This window comes from Diplotaxodon limnothrissa, linkage group LG9 (assembly GCF_057381915.1).
Source record: "Diplotaxodon limnothrissa isolate DT_005_m linkage group LG9, D_limnothrissa_male_GT1.1, whole genome shotgun sequence".
In the NCBI taxonomy this organism is placed as follows: Eukaryota; Metazoa; Chordata; class Actinopteri; order Cichliformes; family Cichlidae; genus Diplotaxodon; species Diplotaxodon limnothrissa.
This window is the reverse complement of record NC_140604.1, coordinates 28,733,610-28,758,938: the sequence shown is the minus strand read 5'-3', so window position 1 is coordinate 28,758,938 and position 25,329 is coordinate 28,733,610. Positions and strand designations below refer to the sequence as shown.

General features: G+C 40.7%; 1 protein-coding gene across 2 annotated transcripts in view; it reads left to right on the top strand.

Moving 5' to 3' along the window:
* The window catches only part of cntnap2a (contactin associated protein 2a), a 398,709-nt gene that overhangs the window by 355,897 nt on the left and 17,483 nt on the right, over positions 1-25,329 (top strand). Inside the window, exons 19-23 of one of the 2 annotated variants that reach the window (XM_085362983.1) lie at positions 3,061-3,279; positions 5,543-5,572; positions 9,946-10,182; positions 17,370-17,603; positions 17,846-17,979. In XM_085362983.1, the coding sequence (XP_085219109.1) occupies positions 3,061-3,279; positions 5,543-5,572; positions 9,946-10,182; positions 17,370-17,603; positions 17,846-17,979 (854 nt within the window). The remainder of the gene's footprint in view (positions 1-3,060; positions 3,280-5,542; positions 5,573-9,945; positions 10,183-17,369; positions 17,604-17,845; positions 17,980-25,329) is intronic. The other variant, XM_085362984.1, reaches the window with a different exon arrangement.

Genomic DNA, 25,329 nt, shown 5'->3' with positions numbered 1-25,329 from the left:
CTTGGACAAAACACACATTACTGTGACCTCAGCAGGCTCAAAGACGCGAGGTGGACTCTATTCATTTTCCAATCTTAATAGGAAGAAATAGGCATAGGCACATTTGAGATTTATTCAGAATCGCAACCTCGTAACTAGACTGAGAACAGATGGAGAGATCCCTATTAGAAAAAAATTGACTTGTGGGATGTTTTGTGCCAAATTTTATATTTTTAAAGGCTGCAGCTAAGAAATGTACTTTCCAGCTGGAGACATGTCCTTCCAAAACTGTAAAGTTGTCTGTTTTTCTTGTGAAGACTAGTCATTTACGGTTTACATATGGAGTATAGGAGTGTGCCGTGCCGCTTTTGTCACATGTCAGACTTGTTAAAGCAATATCTACTTAGGAGTAAGAATATTTTTTCAGCCTCTTCTTCAGAGCTCAGTCAAAAGTTAATCTTAATCTCACCATATCTGTTCTCTGCGCACGCTGAGAAGCTGTCGGCATTCTTTGTATTGCATGCACTTCCTTCTTTTGCTGATAAAAACTGCTTTTTTCTTTTCCCAGCCTTTAAGAAGTTTAAATCTCGCTTCAGCCTCTACAGCAGCAGGTTTGCTATGCCACTTAGGGTTGGCTCGCACTTAAACCGAGCCTCCATCCCCCAAAAAACACAAAAGGTCCAGCCCGTTCCAACGAACCCTCAAGTTAAGAAAAAAACACAGAGCCAAAGGCTAACAAAGCAAATGAGAGCAACAACAAAGAGTTTGCCAGTCTAACAGAAAAGCGATCGAAGAGATAATGCACTGCCAGCCTTCTGGACAAAAAAAAAAGATGAAGAACAGCAAAATTGAACCTCACATTAGACAAACGCACAAGCACACCCACACGAGCAGTGATCTTTCACACAAAGACGTTCAGTGGCTTTCACTATTTATCATCATTTGGTTGTGCTGTGCTGACGCATAATTTAAAACTCGGCTCTTTCGGCCTCCATATTAAAAGATTAATAGAAAAACAAATAGCAAAAATAAAAACCTAAGCGTGGCTTTTTTGTCCTTTTTTTAGGCCAACGTGCAAAGTATAAGGACACAACACAAATATTACATTTACACACACACAAGCATTTACACTAGTTACATCCATCATCTATGCAAATAGATGAGGCGAGCTCTGTGCTCTGAGGGCACTTTAGTTTTATTCGCGCCCGTTGACAGGAGGTTGTAGGGCATACGTCTTGGTTTGCAGTGCCACTAAAACAACACACAAATTATCAAACACACACACGCATCTCATATATGACGTTCAGCATTGTTGTTGCAGCATTACTAAAGCTTTGTTTCTGCTGGGGTATTGTGATGTATGTTTGGCCGTCTTTCACCATTTAAAATAACTGATGTCTCTCCTCCCTGCCCCGCGGACCTGTTCTGTGCATACAAACATCATTAATTCAGTATACTAAAGGCTGTCAGAGGCCTTATACTGCGTCTCTGTTTGTGTGTGTCTTTGCTGAGGTTGGTGTGTTTGTGTATTGCTGGCGTTTAAATGATGAAGCACTATTTTTTTCATGAAATTCATCTGATAGGTTAATGTACTCAGCACATTCAGGCTTTTGCTTGGATCATTTCATTAAATATTGTGTGCAAGAAAGGGTTCGAGGAAAAATGAAAGAAGGAAGAAATGATATAAGGGAGGCCAAAGTCACAGGTGGGTCTGTAAAGGCAAGAGAATAAACAGAAGCATAAAGAAACCACCGATGAAGGGAAAGTTTGAACCAAGCGAGCAAAGGGAAACAAAAGAAAAAGGAGGGTACAAACAAGCAGGACAGGAAGGAATAAATGGAAATGGATAGATTTAATGTAGAAATGATACCAAAGGCCATGGAAGAGTCACTGAAAGATAAAGGATAATTAGATGAAAGCAATATGAAAAGGAGAAAAGGGCCAGAGACATTGATTAAACAAAGGAAAAGAAGTAAGCTCATTTCCCCATTGACTACAGTATAAATTTATTCACTCTTAATATCTGAGCCTAATGAAGCTATAATAGAATGGTAACATATCAAGCTATTTATCACCACTCGGGCTGCAGCACACTGGTGCCAGTACCAACCATATGCCACCATCCAGGATATAAAGCTTTTATACATCAGTCTCCAAACATTAAGGAAAAGTCCATTTGGGTTTTAATACGTCAATTCCGAATGATCTTTCCAGCAGCAAGTCTAAAAGAGTCCTTTAACATTTTGCTGAGGCATTCAGTTAGTTAGCACATTGTCTTTTATTTACAAGGTAGAGAGACTTTGCAATTCTCCTCTATTTAAAAATGTGTATGTGATAAGGTTTATTATGTGTGACTTGTGGAGTCACACATACTCACAGAGTATCATTGTGCAGATGCAACATTGCAGACAGGTTCAAAGCAGGACCAGGCAGCGACACACAATGCAAAACAGCCAAAACTGAAATTTACTGAAGTCAGTCACACATAAAGGTGGTTCAGAAGCATCAATGAACGTTTTACCTGATCATGGCTATAAAAGGTAAACCGGTGCCCCCTCTTGGTCTACTGAGATAAATTAGACTATTAAACTGCAGAAAAGCACTAAAACTTTATGACAACCTACTGTCTCATGGACACACACAATCAAATCAACTCAGCTCAAGATAATGAAAAATTAATCTAGTAGATAAACAGGACCGTTTTGCACTGTTCGCTCTTTTTGTGTCTTCTTTCTATGGAACCTTTCCCTTCCTTTTTTTTTCACACACACCTTTCCTGACACGTCTTTCCAACTCTCAAGCAAAAGTAAGTCTAAAAAAACAGGGAAACTGCAGCAATATGACTTTGTCACAAAAAACCAACCGTTCCTGGCGGTTGGTGATATTAGGCCTGTGCAAAAGCTGTGAGCAGTCATGTAATGCAAAGCTGAAATCTATACAAGCCAAATGAGTGGCCTTGAAACAAATGAGCCATTAGATTAGAAATTTAATGCATATCTACCTACAAAGTGAACTACAGCAGAACAGGGGGTGCTGGATTTTATAAAGCTGTGAATTTTTTGGAATTTTTTCTTTCTGCAGCTCCTAAGGTGGTCTCCTTCTCCTTCGATGTCGGAAATGGACCAGTGGAGCTGATTGTGCATTCAGCTACATCCCTCAACGATGACCAGTGGCACCGTGTAATGGCTGAGCGTAACGTGAAAGAGGCTGTCCTTCAGCTGGACCAGACGTACAGGACATCCAGGCTTGCTCCCGCGCAGGGACACACACGGCTCGAGCTGTTCAGCCAGCTCTACGTGGGTAAGACGCACACCCTCGCTAGCACATCATCTAAACAACCCTCGTGTTCAAGAGCGACTCGTGTACACACATTTGATTGCAATTTGCACATTTAATATCCGCTTTGCGAAGGACGGACACTCACGCAACAATTATGAGCTCTTAAGTGCGGAAACCAAACACTCCAGCACACATCATCCACATAAATGTAATTGGATTCAACTGTTAATTAAAAAACTTTCTGTACTGTCTGTTTTGTTGCTTTTTTTTAAATAATGCTGTTGCCCTCAAATGCTGACAACCTCCATGAGAACGTCTGATTGTCTCACAAGTTAAAGATGTACCAGCTTTACTGGAAATCACAGCGTTTTCTCTTAAGCCAGCCACTGCTAATTAAGTTAATCCAAACACACACACACACACACACACACACGCAGGTTTTACACTTAATGATAGGCACGCATCCTTGGAAACTCATCCATGTGAGCGAACAGACTTTTAATAAATTTAAACATGATTGGGTGTGAGGCCATGTTACTCACAGAGCTCATTTATTTAATATGTTAATACTGTAAATGTCTTTGCATTAAGATACTGTTGCATAGAGGGGATCAGCTATTGGATTTTCTCTGTCCCTGCATCCTTTAATTATGGATCAGTTATCAGATAGACAAAGCCTTTATTATCACAGAAGCTGTGCATAGCTATTGGGTAAAAGGTCAACCATCTATCTCTCCAGCGCAGTGCTTCTCGAGCTCATCAGGATTTCAAATGGAAGATTTGTCCAGTTTTCTCACTGCGCTTTCACTTCTCTGTCTCATTTCGTCTTTTGTGCTGAGCAGTCAATACGCTATAGACCAAACTCCAAGGCTAAAATAGTTTTAGGGATTTTGCGGATAGAGGGAAAAGTGCTGAGGCGGATCACACACTTCCTACTATCTCATTGGAAAAAAAAGTTCAGCCCAAAGGAGATTGTTGCAAATTCCAATCAGGCCTCCCAATGTGATAGCCTCAAACCTCCTGATCCCCGTCTATAATATAATTTCATCGTCTCATCACTTTTGCTGATTTGAGCGCTGCTGAAATATCCTCACCTTATCATGTCCCAATTTGCCTCTCAGTGTATTTGTACTTTCTTTTAGAGAAACGGGAAGGGGCAAAAAGGGTCTTTGTGTGACTCGTGGCTATGAAACCGGGAACATTATGGCTTTCAGATATATCTAAGGCCAATTTGCATGTCTGTATTCTGGCCTTTTAGCTTAGGCCTGTGCGCGTGTCACCAGATCTCAAGGAATAAAAATACTGTAACAGAGAGAGAGAGAAGAAGTGAGAGAGAGAGAGCAATGGATGGACTGCATGTAACAACACCAGCAGAGGTGACATCACCTTCCTATATCTGATCTCTAATCCCCGCTTAATCCTGATTTGAGGATTTCTTTGAGAAGTTAAAGTGTTATACACAGGAAGTGACCCCCCTCTACACTCAAGGGAAGTAGTTTAGATTTGGCCTCCGACATCCAGAAAAGATAGAGATCTTCTTTGTGTTTGATCAAGAGATTTGGAAAGAGTGGGAAGAGCCCTGCAGGCAACAAGATTTTGTCTCGACTCTTGATTCCTTCATATTACGGAAGAATCTCCGCCACTGCACGGCTGTCAATGACTATTACTGATGCAACTGTTCAAAGGCGCTGAGCTAGAAAATAAAAAATGAAACCCAAAAAACTTCAAAACTGTGAAACTTTGAAATTCTACTGCAGCCATCTTTGTTTGAAAGAGTTGACTGTAAAGGCACAAAAAAGAAAGTGAGTCCTCCACATCTACAACATGGAGGTTTACCGTGTTCGTGTGTTTGTCTCTCTATCATCTCCTTTACTCTTTCTCAATCAATATGCTCCTCATCAAGCATTTGATTGCTTTAGTGTTTACTGCACAGTGGCTCATTTGCTATAATGGCCTTGAGCGTAAATGTTATACCATCAGCATGCTGTCATTTACTTCACATTGTTAACTTTTAGCTCTCCAAATACGTGTTCATAACTATAAATGGCACCGCAATGTATTCATTTCGTGGCCACCATCTGCTCTTTTTTGAATTCCGTCTTGATTAATGCTCACTATCACATTGATTTTTATGGTTTTGCATGTTTTTGCTCATGACTTGATTGTTTTGTCTTTCTTTTGTGCGCTGCTCTTTTCTTTCCCCCTCTCCACCCCCGTCTCTGCCGTCGTGAATCGACATCGTGCTTGCTTGCTCGTCGCTGCATGCATGCGACACCTGTCACAGGGAAACCAGCCTCGCTCACCTGCCAAGACAGTAGGTAACATTTACTGAGTACAGCGAAATGTCTCTGTGACACTGATACAGTTTTCACCTCACCTACAGCTCAAAATAACTGTGCTTCTGTTAGTTGATTCAGATTTTATGGCAGCCTCACTTTAACAGTGGTTAAAGTCAGTATTAGTCTTCTAAAATATCAGTGCTCATGCTTTGATTGCCTGTTGTTTGTTTTTTTTGAGTAGGGGGGTGTGGGGGTGGGGGGGGTAGACTGATGATAAGCACCCAAGTCTTCTAAATTACAGCAGGTGGCAATTTAAGTCAGTACTCATATATGACTTCCTTTTATAAAAAGCGAAGTTATTATCAACCTTTTAGAGAGATGCTTTAAAAAAACAGTGTTATAACCCAATAGATATGAAGCATGTGGCTGCTGATATGAGCTTTTTTTTTTTTTATCATAATATCCCCCTCTGGAAATGCCAGTGGGTTAGGAATGCTTTTGAAATGGCATTTAGACCCAGTGAATCAAAACACCCATCAGAAACTAATACAAATTGAATCCTGAAGTGTGCTTCTAATAAACACAGAGCGTGCGAAATACTGTAGTTAAAGATATCTCCAACGTTGCGAACAGCAAAGAGAAAGAAAAGCACATGCCGCCATTCGGCTTAACCACTTTTAAAATGTTAATGGAAGCAAATCTGCAGCCGATTCTTATTTAATTTAATTCATCTGAATATGCCTCCACAGAAGAATCCACATGTGGCGAATACTGTCAGTACAGTGTTAAAGTGCATACTGCAAGTTTATTCAATGCAAAGTCTTTACTTAGTAATTCAGCATTCACACTGATACATCCATACATGCAGTGAAGGTTAAGCGGTCACATATGGCTTTCCTTCTAATTTGCCTGCTACTGCGTGTGTTTGTGTGTGCGTGTGTGTCTTCTAATGAAAACAAAATGTTGCTTAATTAGGACATCATTACAAGGTAACATCCTCTTGGGGCACACACGTTACTCCCATAAATGAATTGAGCCATATATATACATTTCACTTTAATAATTGCTTATGTTTTGAAATATATGTATTAATTACAATATTTCTGTGCAGTCATGTGCTGCTGAGACTGTGTGTCAGATTGTTTGTAAGCCTACTGCTAATATTGAGAAAATGAAAAGTCTGGTAGTCATGTATACACCGAGTGAAGCCAGATGTTGAAACTAGGTTGCAACAAAGGGTATAGAGGCATTTTTTGTTTTTTTTTAATATTAAGAAGCTGATTCAACTCTAACAGACAAAGTCTGCTTAAGGAGGGCTGGAGAGGGCATAATCCACAAGACCTTCAACCAGTAGACTAGAGTGTCATTCTTATGCCTGGCTATTATCTTATGCCGGGCTCACACTGTGCGATTTTTTTCAGTCGCGCGATTCAGCTCCTGCTCAAACTGCACGATTGACTCGTAGGGGTTAGAAGTTCGTAGGTCACGATGCAGGGTCTCACACTATACGGCCCATTTGGTGTAAACTAAAGCATATCATCCCAAACACCTCATACCAACTGCCAAGCACGGTGGTGGAGGGAGGTGATCAACAGCTTAAGCTTGGCTGAAACCGGGTCATGAAACTGGACTATAATCCCAAGCGCAGCAGGAAATCTACAACAGAAGGGCAAAGTGAAGCAAAGAAATAATGCTGTAGTGGCCCAGTCAAAGTCTAGACAAATCGCATTGCAAATCTCAATGAACTGAAGCAAACATGCACAGAAAGGTGGACAAAAATTCTGATGAAACCTGTAAAGTCATTTCTGCTAAAAAAGTAGTTCTACAAGCTACTGAATCATGCAGTGTACTTCTTTTTCACGTTTTTTTAGAGTATATGATGATTTCCTGAAAAAGGCTAGAAAGCACATATGTATGTTGTACATATACATAAGATTAAAGATATGCTGAATACACAGGTGTTTGCAAAAACGTTAAAAATAAATGTAATGAAAATTTTAAAAAGTAAAGTATACAGTTTTAGGAGACAAGTCTAGTTGATTTTTGTCTTAATCACCAAAGCTCTATAAATGTATACTATTGACTATTAATTATAAAGAACTATAATTACATACAGAGAAACTTCGTGTTTACTAATATACGTAAAACTTGGGCCTGTACATATAAAAATGCAGAACATGCATTGGTGTTTTTCTTGCATGTAGCACCTATTTTGAATTACCCCCACAGGTTTTGATTTAACTTTTTTTTTTCTTATTCATTGAACAGCCCCGCATCTCCTCCTTTTGTATTTGCTAGGGGGAGTAGGATAAATATTCGGGTGCGAGGTTCACATCTGGTTCAATTTAACTTACGGACAGATGGCATCACATTTTCTTCAAGCACACTTTGGAAAAATGCAGACTGCATTACTGAATCAGTGACTGCAAGCTGCCCACTCCCTGAGGCAGTGAAGGAACCCTAAACTACTCTGTTCCTCCACTATGCTTTACAGTTGGTGTGGAGGGTTTTTTCAAATAAAGCTGCCTTTATCCTGTGCCAAACATGTGGCCAAACAGCACTGTCATTGATTGCTTTGTCCTGAACAGATCAGTGCAAAAGACCTATCTAAGCCAGTTGCAAATAGTTGCTGCTCATGCTTTTTTTTCCTGGCACACCAACCCATGTAGGTCACATCTGTAGTTTGACATTAACTCAGTTGCCTCCAGATCCTGTGATTGAATTCAGAGGTTTTTGGTGACTTCTTTTTTTACATCAAACATGCTGGTTGGGCTAAATTTGCTAGGATATCTAGTCCTGGACTAACTATTTAAAATCGATGGGACTGGTGGTTCCTTACACTCATATCATAATATGTCAGTGGGTTTTTTTCTTTCTTAAGGTCTTTGAGAGCTTCAGGCATAATTACGCAACAGACTTTGATAGGAGAGAGCAAACAACATGTCAGAGATTTCAATAAAACTGCACCTAATCTCCTGATCTCCTTAGATTGGAAAGTGTGACTGCAAGTTATCAGTTTTGTTATTTCTTTGAGCATATCGCCTTTATTGCTGGTTCAGATCAGCTCTATTATTTTGGTTATGTGTCAAACAATTATTTCTATTTCTGTACTTACTTTTTTAAATGATTGTAACTGTGATAAGCCAATATTGACTGCGGTCACAATCAGTCAGGCTCTATTACACAGCGTTTGTGAGTAGCACAGAAACCGTATGCACCTGACTGTGCATGCGTGCGTGTGTGTGTGTATACGTGCCTGCCCCGGTCTCCGCAGGCTTCGGAGCCTGCTGTCCATTTAATCAGAGACTGATTCAGACCTGGGTAAACAGGTGGCAGAAACCTCCAGCCAATCAGTACTACAAAATAGATGAATTAAGGGGCCTACTAAAAGTCTAATTCTTCATGGGACTGAAAATAGGAGAAAGCATGCAAAAGCTCAGCTGCATCCCAATACGTGAATAATGTATCGGCTGGAGAAAATCAAAGTACATGTATTAGTAATCTTATTATGCCTCTATTGTACCTATGTGGGCAAGCTAAAATTGCATAAGCGAGAGTGCAGCTGTTGAGGGACGACCCCGCCTGCTAGAATGTGTGTTCACATTTCCTTTACATGTCTTCCTGAATAGACACTCTTCCTTAAGCCAGACGATGCCCTTGAGATGTTTTACAGTAATAACTAAAATGACCCTCGGTTCTCGTCTCCGATAGTGCGCGCAAGTGTGCGTGCTTACGTTTGTGTTTACCCACACAGAATATTTATGCTCGGTGGGTGTGTTTGTGTATTTTTGAATCTATACCTGTGGGTGTATATTTATGAGTGTGTTTATTGCTGTGGTCATTTAGGTCGACATTAATCTATTTAACACCCCTACTTTGTCCAAGTTAATGGGTAGTTAGACTGTAATCGTGCAAGGCCAGAATGACGATGGAAGCACTTTAGAAGAATGGCTATCGACACCCCAAGGCTAAGCAGTAATGCTTACATTGACTCATTCAAATCAGGTGCGCACTGTGCGGCATTTTTAAAACGTGTGTGTTCATCTCGAGCATGTAGTTTACGTGCATCCGCGCATCCATTTGCATGTGTATGCTAGTGCGAGGTTCATTAAGAGACAGTGTTCATTAGGCTGTTGCAATTACTGAAGAAATCAAACGAGTTGAAGGTTGTTTCAAGAACGGCGTCACAGTCAGAACAATTAGTGTGACATCAGTGGCTTCCTCCAGGCATTAGGATATTAATGTTTCTAAAACAGATTAAAATAGAGCCTCTTGCATTCAGAATGACTTTTGCGACCCTGACTTCCAGTTGTCCTCCCTTCCTTCTCCTTGTTTTCTTTTCTCCTGACGCTACATATCCTTCCCCCCTCTGCGTTCCCTCCTTCCTGCTCCTTCTTCCGGTCCTCAGGTGCTGCAGGGGGACAGCGGGGGTTCCTGGGATGTATCAGAGCCTTACGAATGAATGGCATCACTCTCGATCTGGAAGAGAGGGCGAAGGTCACACCTGGGGTCAAGCCCGGTTGCCAAGGCCACTGTAACAGTTTTGGGATGTACTGTCGGAATGGGGGAAAGTGTGTGGAGAGGTATAACGGCTACCTGTGTGACTGCACCGCCACCGCCTACGATGGTCCGTTCTGCACCAGAGGTAAGAGGCATTTTCAGACAGGCAATTTGACTCTATTTAAAGACAATGTACATCTGGCTTTTCTTTGTCCTCAAAACTTTCAGTGCAAAACAAATGAAATTTTCCCTCTGTGGGTTTTGAAGGGGTTTTTTTTCCCTTTTACATCAGGTTTTGTTTTCCCATTTCCTGGCCTTGCAGGACTGCTTTTCTGCTCGGAAATTAAGGATGACACACTGAGCAATAATCCTTCGGCTAACATTTTCTCCGACAACTTTTGCAGGCATATTTCTGAGATCATGTTATCATTTGCGCTTTCTCTTTTATTCACAAAGCCAGAGTCAAACAGCACCAGGATTACCGCCGGAGTAGTTGTGTTTCAATGAGCTTCATTCCCCGACAACCCACCGTGATTGTCGCTGCGCTTTGTGATCGTGCCCCACTTCCTATTCAGTTTGGCGCTGTCGTTTTTGAAAGTGTTTGGGCTTGCGATAAAAGGCATCGATTGAGGGTAATATTATGCTTACCCACCAATTCTCCCTAGAGTGCTCTCGCTGAATGCTGATACTGTGCAAATGCAGAGCTGAAAGATCAAACTCAGAAACAAAGCGTGAGTGACTTCAGTAAGAGGTGTGTCTAGTGATCTGATGTTTTCTTTGAAGATCACAGACAAGCAGTGTCACACTGTAACTCTGCTTCTGCGCTGTTGCATATTGCTAAAGCATCGTGTTTGTTTCACCGGGATTCATTAGATACACTATTAAAGTTCTATTTCCCAAAACAAGTTTTCATGAAATTCTCTCGGGAGAAGAGCAGCGGCGCTGTCAGAGGCTTTCTGCTCGCTCCCAGTCAGGAAGTTGATCCCCGACACGTGAATTAATTTGTTTCTTAAAGTTGAATGGTGTTTTCCCCCCTGTGTTCTTGGCAGGGGGGTGACAAGATGACAGAAAGGCAGAATGTGTGTCTTGGTGTGGGCTTGCGTGCGTGTGTGTGGTGTGGAGGAGGGTGACAGTGTGTGGTGATATGCTAGTGTAAGACATGAAAAGACCTCCTCAGAATTCTGTCATAACCAATCAGGCATTTCAGGATTTAGAGAATAAAGATTACTGTCTGTGTGTGTGTGTGTGTGTGTGTGTGTGTGTGTGTGTGTGTGTGTGTGTGTGTGTGTGTGTGTGTGTGTGAGAGAGAGAGAGCGAGAGAGAGGCAAAGAAAGGGAGAGAGCACACCCTTGTGTCTATTTGTTTTTGTGCAATGTTCCCTCTAATTTTTTCACGTGTCTGAGCGAACACACAAACTCCCTGAGCGGTCCTTTAGACGTGTGCACTGTGGTCACTCCAGCATTGAATCTATCCAAGTTTAGGGATGGGTACCGGTATCCGGTGCCATGATGGCACCGGTTCTGACATAAACGGTAGTAACCAGACCGAAAAGCAACGCACATTTCGGTGCTTTTTTTTCCTGAGATGTCACACACTTTGGATTCTAGCCAATCATTTTACCTTTGCAAGTGTAGTAGGCGGGCCCAGGTACGTACGTTCTTTTAGAGCAGAGCTACAGATTAAAAATGCCCAAGGCGAAGCGGTCAAATTCTGGCTGTACTTCACAGCAAAAGATGCAAACTCAGCAGCCTGCAACAAGTGCTTTAAGGTGATACTGTGCAAAGGAGGTAACTCCTCGAATCTGATGAATCTGATGCCACACAAATTATTTGTGCCACTACAAAAAAATAATTTCTGTCCACTATGAGATAAAGGAGAACAACAGCCTGATACCTGCTGGCCTGAGAGAGCGGAACCGGCTGTTCAAACCCCCCCAAGGCTGCCCGCTGGAATCGCAATGGAACGAGGCGCAACCTCTCACAACGAACGTAATATGGTCAACACCTTGGAGATGCTTACAGCTGCTGTGAAGGCTCAAAACAACACCATTGAGCGTATGGGGGGATACATCAGAGAGAGGCCTGCTCAAAATGAGACCCTTGAGCGACAGTTGGAATACATCGCGGAACGGATCACTGCAGTTGTGAGGTCTCAGAATCAAAAGAATGACAACACCATGGAACAGAAGTTTGATACCATCAACAAAACTATTGACTACCCTACACACTAAATACACAAGATTTACACTAAACGTCGCTAAACTTCCTAAACAACTAAATGCCATGTTGCCATTGAATTTTGTGATTGGTCGACATGGTACATAGGAAAGGGTGGGTTTTTTTGGTTTTGTTTTTGCTCACAGGTGGAGAGCGCTTTCAAGCCTTTTCCTTATAAAAATGCGTTTTTACCGTTTCTTCCTGCAGTAAATATAAACAATGAAAGTAAACCAAAAAAACCAAACATTGCATATATTTTTATCATAACTCTGGTTTTACGTGGCCTATCAACACAATTTAAAAAGTCCACACAATTGTTCCGTCTGTCCTGCTCACATCTCCAATGGTTGTACACATTGTCATTAACGTGGCTTCACTCCACATCAGCCACACCGCTTTGCTAGCTAAAACACCGGTGTCGGCACATAAGGACGCTGTCATTAGTGATGTGTGATACCACTGAAAGTAAAATTCAGGGTGGTATCGATCTGATCTGATACCGATACTTTATACAAAAACGTATTTTATTTATTGTGTCTCAAATGATAGCATCATAATGATTACAGGTCATCAGATTAGTTGTTCTTATCACTTAATAATGCAGAATTCATCATATAGAAATAAAAAAACTGAAGTTGTGCGCTATTTGAACACCTTGCCTGCCTGCCACACTAAAGGACTCCGTGAGAGACGTCTGTCTCGCCCTAGCAGCACCTGTCCATGTCCACTCCTCGTCTTCAGTTCGCCTCAACATACGCTCGTCATATTCTGTGATATGATTTACTCTGAGCAGTAGCAGTTTTTGATACGGGTGACACGGGCGGCTGCCCGGGGCGGTATCGTGGTGGGGCATCAGCAAAAAATAAATAAATAAATTGCTCGTACTCATGCTGCCCGACATCAGCCAGCGCATATTGGGAATGGCATGGGCACCGATTGGTTTTCTATCACCCATTTCCTGGGAGTAAGGGCGCCCTCCGTTTGCAAGGTGCGCCTGCTGCTTGCGGCACAGGGAGGAGAGGGCGGGGCGGCGGGGGACTTATAATTTGCACCGATGTTTTTCCGAAATTCTGTACGCGAAAAGTGAGCGCGAGAGCCCTCAGGGCGCCTGCTCGCTGCTGAAGTCAAAGTAAACTTTATTGTCATCTCCGCTGCATGCAGTACACTATTGAGAGAGACGAGACGACGAGGCTCCAGTTACAGCAGTGCAAGTAAACAAACAATAAATATAAGAAGAGTAAGAAAATAAATATACACTTTAGGACTAGGAGTAAAGGGATCAATAACAATTTAAAATTAAAATTTTATATTTTGATGATTTAATGTCTCACACACAACCCGTGGAAAGGGGAGGGAGGCCTGCTGCCTCCAAATAGAGCACATTTCATTCATAATTTTTTCATTCATAATGTTGTAAATCCAAGCCCATTATGTATTCATGATTTGAATCCTGGGTTGTGTGAAATCCCAGAAATACACCTTAGACAAAGTGAATCTGTGAACTAAGGTGTAGGTCGCGTTGCATTGTGGGTGCCGCGCTCCCACAATGCATTGCGCGTGACGTCAACTCCAAAGCCCTATTAGGTTATGTTGTGGCGATCCTCGAGTTGGGGGATTTGTGTTCATACTGCAGTCCAAAATTAAAACCAATGGAAGATGGACAAGCAAAGTTCAAAGCCATAAGGTGCTCAGTTTAGAAAAAATAGAAAAGAAGAGGAGGAGAAACGAGCAAAAGATACAGATAAGAAGATGTGTCATTGGATAATGGCAGGTCATCCTGAAACGATCAGAATCAGAACACTTTATTAATCCCGAAGGAAATTATGTGGGTTACAGTTGCTCCAAAGAGAAATGGTAAAAATAGTAACAGTAACAGACTAAACTCCAAACAATACATTATGTTACAGATTTTAATATTAATTAGTCATTGTCAGTTGTTGATTTGTCCTGTTCTCAATGTATGACGAATTATGATGGCTGTTTGGTAGCCGTTTGCATACTATGCATACTCTCCCTCTCTTCATGTGTGTGTGTGTGTGTTTCTCTGGTAAATTTAGTAGTTCCTTCCAATGTAGACTAACCGAATGAAATAGGTTCTTCCCACTGTGTTCCTGTTAATGATAAACTACAAATTTCCCCTAAATTACTAAAATATCGATATTTTAATGTGAGAATCGATTCTAGAACATAAATGAATCGATATTTCAGGATCGATCCGCACATCACTAGCTGTCATAGCCTGTCAACAACGTTGATTTGCTGCGTATATACGAATGTGAATCGCGTTATTGGCTGGACTATGGGATAAGGTGGCATCGTTCTAATCCTATATGGGAGCAGCCAGTCACTTACTAACACTGCAAAGCAGAATTGTTAAAGTTTTAATTTTAATTTCAATACAGGTTGGATTTTTATTTTATTTTTTATTTTTTTGTGCGCAACGCAGATTTTCTGTGCGCAGAGACCGTGCCAGCAGTGCACAATTGCACACGCGCGCAGCTTAGAGGGAACATTGATGACATGTGACTTCATCATCTATTTCCTCCTTTCATTCCTTTGTGTCCCTCTTTTCCTTCACTCTGCTACAGTTTTTTTTTCCTTTCATTTGGACTCACTGTCCTCTTTGTCTCTTTGCTACTTTTTCCCCCTCATTTATGCTCTGTTTTTTCTTTTCTCCTGCCACTCCTTTACAATTATTTTACTCTTGTCCCCATAAATATGTATTCCACTTATTCCTCCTCCGTTTCTTACTTTGTCACACTTATTTTCTCGCTCCTCTCTCAATTGCCCCTCTCCTGGTTTCTCAGTTTTCTGCCCTTTCCCAAATTTCTCTCTTTCCCTCTCTTTAATGTACCACTCTCTCCCCATCCTCCCAGCTAGTGAAAAATGCATGAAGTCAGCCATAATTGCATAGTGCATTTCCATTGTATCCATATTTACACACTGCTCAGGGGACCCTGCAGTATTGTTATTATACACTCTCATTCTTTTGCTTTTCTGCCCTTGAGGGTCTCGCGTGGAGCTGGTGTGCACATGTACATACGTATGAACACACGCTAAAACTTGCAAAAATGCAATTGCACATGTACCTGTTGAGATTTGCACTGCTCAGAATCCACATCGGAAACTTCTTCTCATACTGACATGAAGTACACACACACACACACGAAAAGCTCCAGCTCTGCAGCATTGCTCATACCCCATTAAGGTTCCAGACAATTTTATGTGTTGCTACTGAAGCTCTGGGTAACAAGTTGGGGTACTTTCTTTCCTTCTTTCCCCAGTAGGAAAGAGAAAAAACTTACTGTGAGAGTATTTTAAACGTGAAAATGCTCTCCATGACTTACATGAGTTTGTTTCTAGTGTATATTATATACTACATGAACACATCGCTAAATAGAGCTAACAGGTGTCATCACACACACAGTTCATTATACTTAATAGACTACAATGATTGTTAGTACTTGTTACTGACAGTAGAAGAAAAACTCACCTTGTCATCATAGACAGTATAAAAGATGTAAGTAAATACTTTGAAATGAGTAAATGAGCATTTCTGCCAATGTGGTTGCATAAACTGCTAACTATAAAATACTCTATGTCGGTGATTCCCAAAGGGTTGGCTAGGGCCCCCTGGAGGGCTGCAAAGGTACTGCAGGTGAGCTTGAGTAATAACAGAAATTCAGTTTGAAGTTTATTTAAAAGCATTTACATTTAATTCATTCATTTATATAAAATGTTGATCAAACAGGTAATAATCTGCTCTTACATTGAAGTTTGTGCCCGAGTCACAGGTGGTCACACATTGGCCAACATTGCTGTTTATGTTTTTCAAATAAAGAATTTCAAGGAAATGTTTTTTTTTTATTAAAGTGAAAATAGGAATAGATAGGATATGTCTTCTTGACTTTGGGAATGGCTGCTCTATGAATATTTAAATGAAAGAAATAAATAATTCTTATTTACTATGGTAATTCTTCCTAACCATGTTTAAGCTAGGTTTACATTTGTCTAAACACATCATTTTTTAAGTTAATTTTGTCAAATTTAAAAGTAGTTTGACAGGTTTAGGGAGGATAGCACTTTCTAATATGGAATATCTGAGCTTACCCATAACAATAAAGTTCAGTTAATACAAAAAGATTGCTAAAATGGGTCTCTCCAGACTTCTGAGGCTTGGAACTATATGATTGCAAAGCTAAATAAAGGATAAAATTGGTAGGTAACCTGAATAGAGCTGAGATTTTGCTTCTGTGGCAATACTATTCAGAGAACTTACCCATTTTCAAGTAATAAGTGTTCTATTAAATTAAAGTAATGTAGCTTGAAGTATTTATTGTACTGTGTCTGGTGGGAGCTGATGGGTGAAGTGAAGCTTTAAAAAAGATGCATAAATGTGTTCGCTTGAAATTCTGGACCCATAAGGGCTGTAATTTTACATTTCACCGTGGCTGCAGAGGGAAGGAGAACATGTTGAGGCATATTGCGTGGCATTTGCACACATACACACACACACATACGCACTCAACCCTATTCTCTCTGCTTTCCCTGCAACCATTCTCTTTAATTTCACACGTATTATGCCTTTATCTCCTTTTTAACTGACTCGCAGACATGGCGAATGAGTACACGTACACACGAACACAAACAAGGAGTGTAACAGAAATAGACTATAGAAAAATAAGGTCTCGTCTTCTCGATATTTGATTATGAGAATCAATAAGCCTCCTGGTATGGTTGAAATATGCCATTAGGTTTGTTAATGTACTGGTAAACAGTGCATTGTTTGGTTTCAAATGCTGGACTACAGCAATTTAACACTCGCTTTACTACATCATCTGAACACAGCCTTATTTATGTGTGTGTTTATTCCCCTCTGGCTATATAATATGTCTACCCTGTTGTGTCTTTGCATCTATGAGCTTGTGAGTGGCTCCCTGTGGCTTGTTTTTGATGGAAAATTCTCTTTCTTTCTTTCTTTCTTGGTTTCTTGCTTGCTTGTGTTTTAAGCGCACATTACAACACAGTACAGTTGAAGCAAGCAACATTTATTGCATTTGAGTGAGAGCTTAATTTTGGTCCTACATTTTGTTCCTTCTTCCATCATCTCACCCAGATGTTGGAGGTTTCTTTGAGGCAGGGACGCTGGTAAAGTACAACTTCCTGCCTGAAGCCATTGCGGGAGCCAGTAAAGACACCAAGGTGTTGACGCACCAGCTCACGCCACATGAGGTGAATCTAACAAAGGAGGAGGTGGCCTTTAGTTTCAGCACATCCAGTGCTCCAGCTGTTCTGATGTACGTGAGCTCCAAGACGCAGGACTATCTTGCCGTGGTGTTAAGACAGAATGGTAAGGCTGACACGCAGCACACACACACACGCACATTAAATTGTTGCTCACCATTGCAGACAACATTTAAACGTCTTCCTTGCAGCACACATTGGTATAATCTCCAAAAATCCTCCTTAGTCAACGACCAACCACGGAGCAGCAGCTGACAGAAAACTGCTTTGATGATATATAAGGCCTAAAAAACTGACTGCGCCACCTAGTGTCTGAGATTTTAAACTGCTGTATCTGTACGTCTCCAGGTTCGCTGCAGGTGCGATATAACCTGGGTGGTCTGAGGGAGCCGTTCACCATAGATGTGGACCAGCGTAACTTGGCCAATGGACAGCCACATAGTATTAACATGTCCCGTCACGACAGGAGAATCACCATCCAGGTACAGAACCAACACGCGTGCTCATCTGAGCTCTTATTTTAGTCTTTTACTCAGAGTAAGGATTACATTTCAACTTACTGTGCAGCACAGGGACTTTTGGGTCCCATACAAATTAAAAACACTCACATATTCTCAGTTACGGGTACAGAACTACACGAGCGCAGGAAGTGTTAGCTCAATGGTTTGCAGTAAGTCAGAGAGGAGTGCAGTGTCCTGTGCTGTTTTCACCTGTGATGAAACTGCTTGTCCTTTGCCACTGTTAATCTACTTCCAGTAGACAGCCTAAGTATAGCAACAGAGAACGCATCGATCTGTGCGCGCGTGTGTGTTCGCGTAAGCGCATATTGTTGTGTGTTTGCAACTCCACAAATTCTTTCCTCTATGCTGATAATTAAATGCATGTGCTTGTGTGGGATATTTTGTGCGTGTGCATGTGTTTGTGCATATCAATTACTTCTATCCATGTTGCCGTTGTGTGCGTTTTATGTGCTCGTGTGTTTTGTGCGACTGAACAGCTTAGCTCTGATCGATACAGCCAAGCCTAGTCAGTAGCTGTCAAGGATGGAGTGAGAATTCAGCTAAACTATTACTGGCTTTATTCTGGGCTAAGATGCACACATTTGGCTGCAGGCTGGAGTTTAAGGAGGGCTCTAAATGGATAGAAGCCACTTGTAAAAGCCAGAGATTGATTGCATCCAGATCGGAATAAATTCATATTTGCACTGACAGGTCGGGGTTTGCCAAGAAATGGATTGTCACAAGAAATGAGAAATAAAAAGAAACAAATGGTCTTGGATTCTAAAATTAAACAACAGTTTCCGCATGGCTTCCTATAGAATGTGTAATTTGAATACTGTATCTGCACACTAACGTAATATACTGATAATATCAGACACTTGAATGGCTTAACCATTTCATACTGTGGGCATATTTATATTCCTTATACGCACAGGAAACCCCGTGAATCGAGATCATGGATGTCAAACTCATTTTCCATCAAGGATCAGATACAGCTCATGTTGATCTGAAGTGAAACTTCCCTTTCTGTCAGTGTAAAGATGTTGAACTACATGTTTATTTTTAGGAAGAAGAAGTGCAATTTTAACAGAACTTACAGTTTTTTGCTATATAGAAATTGAAAGAAATCCATCAGCATGACTTGAAGTGTAAGGAATAAATGTGCAAGATTATGGAAAACGTTCTGCTGGCTCATTGCCCAGACTGTCCTGTAATTACAAGTAGAAAGTTTTGTTAAGTCACTAAAAATGTGCTTTTTCTTAACCTCTTGAGCCTTTGCAAAACAAAAACAATTAAAAAAACATTTCTATAGTCAATAAAGAAAAAACAGGCACTCTTCTTCCATTTAAACGCTTATCTATTACTTTACTTTAGTATAAATGGCCACAGGGAAATATTATTAGGAAAAGCTGTAAAACCTATGAAAATACAGGTAAAAGTTCAACATTTAAGCTCTTCTTGGCGTTTTCCAAAACTGTATAATGGGCTGTATTACAGTCTTTGCACGTCCAATTGTGGCCCATTGTCCTTATATTTGACACCCCTTATTAAATGGGTAAGCCCTTCACATGTCACTCCCCTCTAGTGGCCAGAAGGCACCATAGCATTAAACTTAGCTATAAAATGATTCCCATCCTCTGTGAAAAATTGCTTGGCTCAAAGCTTCAAGCTGCGGTTGTGTAAGAGCATGTGATAATTAATATAGCAGCAGTTTTGCTTACAGTTCCTATTGATCATCATATCATTACTAGCATAATTGTTATGAAATAAACACATCAAAAGTTTGCAAAACAATTTAAAAAAGAATATGTATGTTACGTGCAGGGAGACATTGTTGAGATTATCCGGTTCATTTCTGCATTTGAACATGTAAATATGAATATGTTCAAATGCAGGATGTTTTTGCAGGATGCTGTCATTGTTATGTTTAGAGGATATAGACATAAAGGAAAAGAATGAAACAGTCAAATGTTAATATAAATTTTAAAAGTTCGGTTTCAACACTGTTAAACAGAATATGCATCTAACATGAAGTCTTTTAATTCTTGCTTTCATTAAGTGGAATTAAATGCGAACTACAATGAATCACAGTCCCATACTCCCAAGCCTGTAATCATTCAATCTACACTACTACAGCCCTTAGATCTCTCTGTCTGTCACCTGCATGAAGCAATGACCTCATCCATCCTGGGATCTCATCACCTACTTTCACACACTGCAGCGAAAAATTTCAGACAGCAAGAAAATTAAACTGAAACATCCAATGATAATCGTTTTCTAAGCAAATCGCATTCCTGTAGCTGCTCATCACTCCGCTGGGAGTACTTTAACATAACACATGCTTTCGTAGTGGCATGGAAAGTGATTGGAGCATCCGCTAGACTCCTTGCTCATCACTTACACACACACACACACACACATGCATACATGCACACAGTGTGCTCTGCGCTGATTGAAAGCAGCTTAGTTGTGTCTAGATCGACAGTGTCGAGGTTCAGTCTTGCCTTGAGTATGTGACTGAACTACTAACTCTATAGTACACAATCCCAGTGTGGTTCTTTCGAGGTGCTGCGGCTGTACTTTAAAAAAGAAAACAGAAAAACAATCCTTTTTTAAATTTTTCTCCCTTTATAACAGGTTAACAGTTAAACATTAAAGTGTGTTAAGAATTCAGACGAACACTGATGGGCATGATGTGGTCATTTAGATTTAAGAAAAAAAAAGGCATCGATGAGTGATCTGTGGGGTGGGGAGATGAGGAGAGAAAATAGATGAAGTTTACAGATAAGGAATGAGAAGTAGAGCCAGAAGGTACGTTGACAAAGATAGCTTTGATGAGTGAAACTTTTTCATGTTGCCTTACCGCCTCAGGGCTCTTTTCAAGGTACATGCACTTGATAGCCGCACGTAAACAGACGCAGACTTGCATACCAACAGACACGCCTGCACTATTGAGATCCTGTCAGATCAGCTAACTACAAAGGCTTCACACTGCACTACAAAAATCAACATTATTCAGTCTAACTCATCTGTCCATTCCAATACTGTATAGCTTTCCTTACTTCCCAAAGGTTCTCTCATAACTCACATACCGCAGAGCAATTTTTTTCTACTTTTCTTTTCAAAATCAGCCTTGTCTGCAGGTTGCACTAATGAGTAACAAAGAACAGTACATGTTCTCCTCAGGAGGACTGCAACAACAACAAGGAACCACGCTAAGCATTAGTAGGCAGTAAGCAGTCAGCATCAGTGGGGTTATAACTCTAAGACCTAGATACTTGTGGATGCAAGTATAACAGTATAACTATGTGTATACAAAAATTACTGTCTTTACTTTGGCATCATGTCCCAATTTATGCAGAAAAGGCACCTTTTGCCACAAGAGGTGAAAATAAGAGTAACCTTTCTATGCTTTTGTAGGCAAGGCCTGTTGGCTGTCCATCTGCTGGCACACTTTGCTCACTGCACTGAGAGTGTGTGATTATTCTGTTTATTCCATGGGTGGCAGTATTTTAATTCCAAAGGCTGGGTCCATTTAACAAGAATAGAAAGACATGGAAAGGTGGCAAAAGTCAGTCAGTCAGTTTGTTTCTGAGTGACCAGCTTTTATCTTTGGATGAAAAATTTTGAACCTGGGAGTAGTTTCGTTCAAAAATGACAGCACCAGCACCAGGGGTCAATGATTTGTATGAGTATTTAAATGATGTGAATCATATATTATGGCCGTAGTCTCCATACCTCAACCCACTTCAACACCTGTGGGATTATTTAGACCGATGTGTTCAGTAACGCTCTCCATGCCCATCATCAGAGGACCGAAGCAGCGTTTATATTTAGGCAGCATGGTGTATCATCCATCCATTGAAATGTGCCAAATCACAACAACGGTCGCCTCAAGGTGCTTTATATTTTAAGGTAAATACCATAACCCAACAATTAGAGAACCCGTGTGAGTAAGCACATGGCAATAGTAGAAAGGAAAAACTCCCTTTTAACAGGAAGAACTCTCAGATACATTGTGGACACATTGTAGAAGATTGCAAGAGATTAATAATAACTAATGATTAAAATAATAACTAATGGCTGAAATATCAACTGAAAGGTGCACTGAAGCATTAGTCCTTCACCTTATTATAGACTATATGATGATTTTTTTTTGTAATCATAACCATAACATCCATTTATAAAGCATTTTTCAGACCTGCCAAATGGCCCTGCGTCGTTTACGTTGCAGTTATGCTCCATGAGGGGCCTCCAAGAATGACTCAGGACCAAAGTCAGGATAGTAAAGCATGAAGAAGTCAGCAAAATATTTAGAAACCCTAAAACCCTTAAAGGTGATCATCAAATATTTGTATCTTCTTTATCATTTAGAAAAAATGGGGCAACTGTGAGTGATATATAAAGTGTGATACTATGTCGGTGTTGTTTTATCAGTTTGTTCCACCTGCCTCTGTATAAATATTCATCTTAGAACACATGCGTGGTGCAAACATGACCTTTTTCTACGAGATGATCGCACAGCTTCGGTCACTCTTTGACGGCGAGTCGTTTGAAGTGTACAGAACATATGAAGTGTACTGAACTGCATGCAAATGCTGAGATGCTTAATAACTGCTTTTGAATGCTGGAAACTCTACTGGCTAATTCCAAGGCTTGAATTTTTGTTTTGTTTTTTTTTTATTTATTGAATAATGCATTAAAGCCTAAAATGCCAGTTTTGTCAGTAGCTGCCATCAGCACTGAAAATGGAACTAGCCTGTTATTATTTTTGTGCACACGCTCATCAAAGGCCTAGTTGCGAGCATCCGAGATAACAAAATGAGTGAGAGGCAGAGATATGAGTCAGATGCAATAAAAGTCAGTTGTGCTGGTGGGGCTGGCAGTGGATCAAATTCAATTTCCCCAAATTTAAAAAAAAAGGGATAAGAAGCAGTGGACTGTTTACCTCAGGGTGCAGAGGCCTCACTTCTCTGCTTATCAGGGCTCCAAATCTTAAAGCCATTTAGACAAGCGACTGTTTAGTTTAAAGACAAAGCAGAGAAAATGTGGCAAGACAAGTCAGCGTGTGGTAATTTGAATCAGAAAGAGAAACGAGAGTCAGAGAGAAATGTAGGACAAAAGAAAAAGGCAGAACAGAGCCAGAGAGAGGGGGAGAAGGGGTTTGAAAGAAACAGATGCTGTTGTTAGATAAAGAAAGTAGACCCACAAAATATAATGACAAAGATCACTTTGATACGTTGAGATTATCTGAGGATTACTTTAAGGTGAGGCGTTCGCTTGCGGACACAAAATACGTGCTGACATGTACACCCAGGCATACAGAGTGCAGCAAACAGAGGAGAGTGTTTGGTTTTCGAGCAGCCTGTGAGGTCTCGTTAGGTTAGCTCGCTATCAAAGGAGCGCCAAGGCGAGATTAAAATAAGTTCCCCATCTCGCCATTTCTCACTTTGCCTTTCTCACACTGTGAGGGTTTAGAGATGAAAGTCAGGAGTCCCTTCAGGCAGCAGACGGCTCATCTCCGTTTCCTCTTCTCCTCTCCGCCAGTTGCTTCATTGGTTGACTCAGCGGTGTAAATGGCTTGCTGCACCTGAGACCCGGACCAGACGAAAATTCAGCAGTTCACTTAATAATGATGTTAAACAATTTATTCAAGAGGAAAATTAGCATTTCTTTTTGTTCAGTGTTAAATCTGTAATGGGAGTATTTTTATCCCTTAGACATCATTAAGGAAACAGAGGTGCCACGAAGGTAAAAAGGCTCTCAGTGCACTGTAAATGAGTTTGCATATAAACAGCACATTGGCTAAATTAGATTCTTTTTTAGCACGTAGTCAGGGAAATAGATTTCACCCTTTGTTAATTTTCTCTTTGCCTAACCCCTGGTTACTTTGCTTATGTAAGCTATGTGTGACTTTAGAGGCAGCAACTGCGTTTTCTAAATGGCACTGTGTTAAAAAGAAAGAAAGGAAAAAAGGAAAGAGATCCCAATGACTGCGGTTGTAATTGACAAAGTTTGGTAAAATGAGGTTTCTTCCCAGGCCGTCTTCCTCAGTGGATCGTTTTGTGGGGGTTTCAAGACTCAAGCTTCCCTCCGTGGTTGTGCAGTCAATTTGTTTTCTCAGATAAAAGTAAATAAGCTGAGCGCAATTTAATTGTGTCCCATTATCCCACCCTCCAGTCACAGAGGAAAACAAAACCCACACAATGCTCCACTGAGACCAGGCTTTTGGAAGGAATCAAATTAGGATATGTTGTGTGTCTGCATGTGTGTGTGTGTGCGTGTGAGGAGAAAGAGGGAGAAAATAGTCTTGCGCAGCAGTGGGTAGAAAGAAATTTCTGTATGGCAGGACTCTGCTGATTTAAACCTGTAAACAAGCACTACCACACACATACACACGTAAATCTCAGGCCTAAACCTCATTTTACCAAACTTTGTCAATTACAACCGCAGTCATTGGCCTGTTAGCTCAGCTCCCAGCTAACAGGCCGTGACAGCTATTCAGCACATCAACAGAACAAATTTCCAGGAACAAAAGTCATTGTTTCCAACCAAACTCCTCTACTCCAGTCTGCTTTCTGCAGACTGGTTTATGCTTAGATACAGTCCTCCTGTGGGCAGGGAGAAGGAAAGAAGGAAGATCTTGTTTTTTGGGGGTTTTTTATTCTAGAACACACCGAAAACCAATTTGTTGGTTTGAAATTATTCTCATCAATAGCATCGGCTGCAGCTTTCAAGCTAATTAGAAACTTCATTGAAACAGCAATAACAAGTTAATTATGTTGCAGGGATATTAAAGTCGTGCATTCCCTCCTTCTATCACCCTCTCTGCTCTCACATCTCCACTGATGCTCCTCTTTGTAAACACGCTGCTCGTCTTCCACCCGCCCTTTTTGAGTTCTCAGGAATGCCTTTGAACCCCCCACAGACTTTTGAAATTGCATATTATTATTAGGCATCATTTGTATCATCGTTTATTTCTAGGGAAGAGCTGTTTGTTTGCTGGATAATTGTACAAGATGACTTTTCAGACGTGACTAAAACGAAAATATCACAGCTTTCCAGAAAAGATGTTTGAGGTAGTCTGACATCTTTAAAACCATGATGGATTTTAATGTTGGAGTGTTTATAGAATATATACATCTAAGGTGATATTTTAAACAGGGTTATAGTTTATAGCAAATGGTAAGAAGGGTTTTTTGGTCCAGAGACATTTCTAACACTCAGATTTTATGGTCATTGTTTGAAGAGTGTAGTTATATATGATGTGTGTAGAAACGCCAGAAGAAAAAAGAAATCAGGAACAGCCTCGGGTTAGTATTAGATGCAATA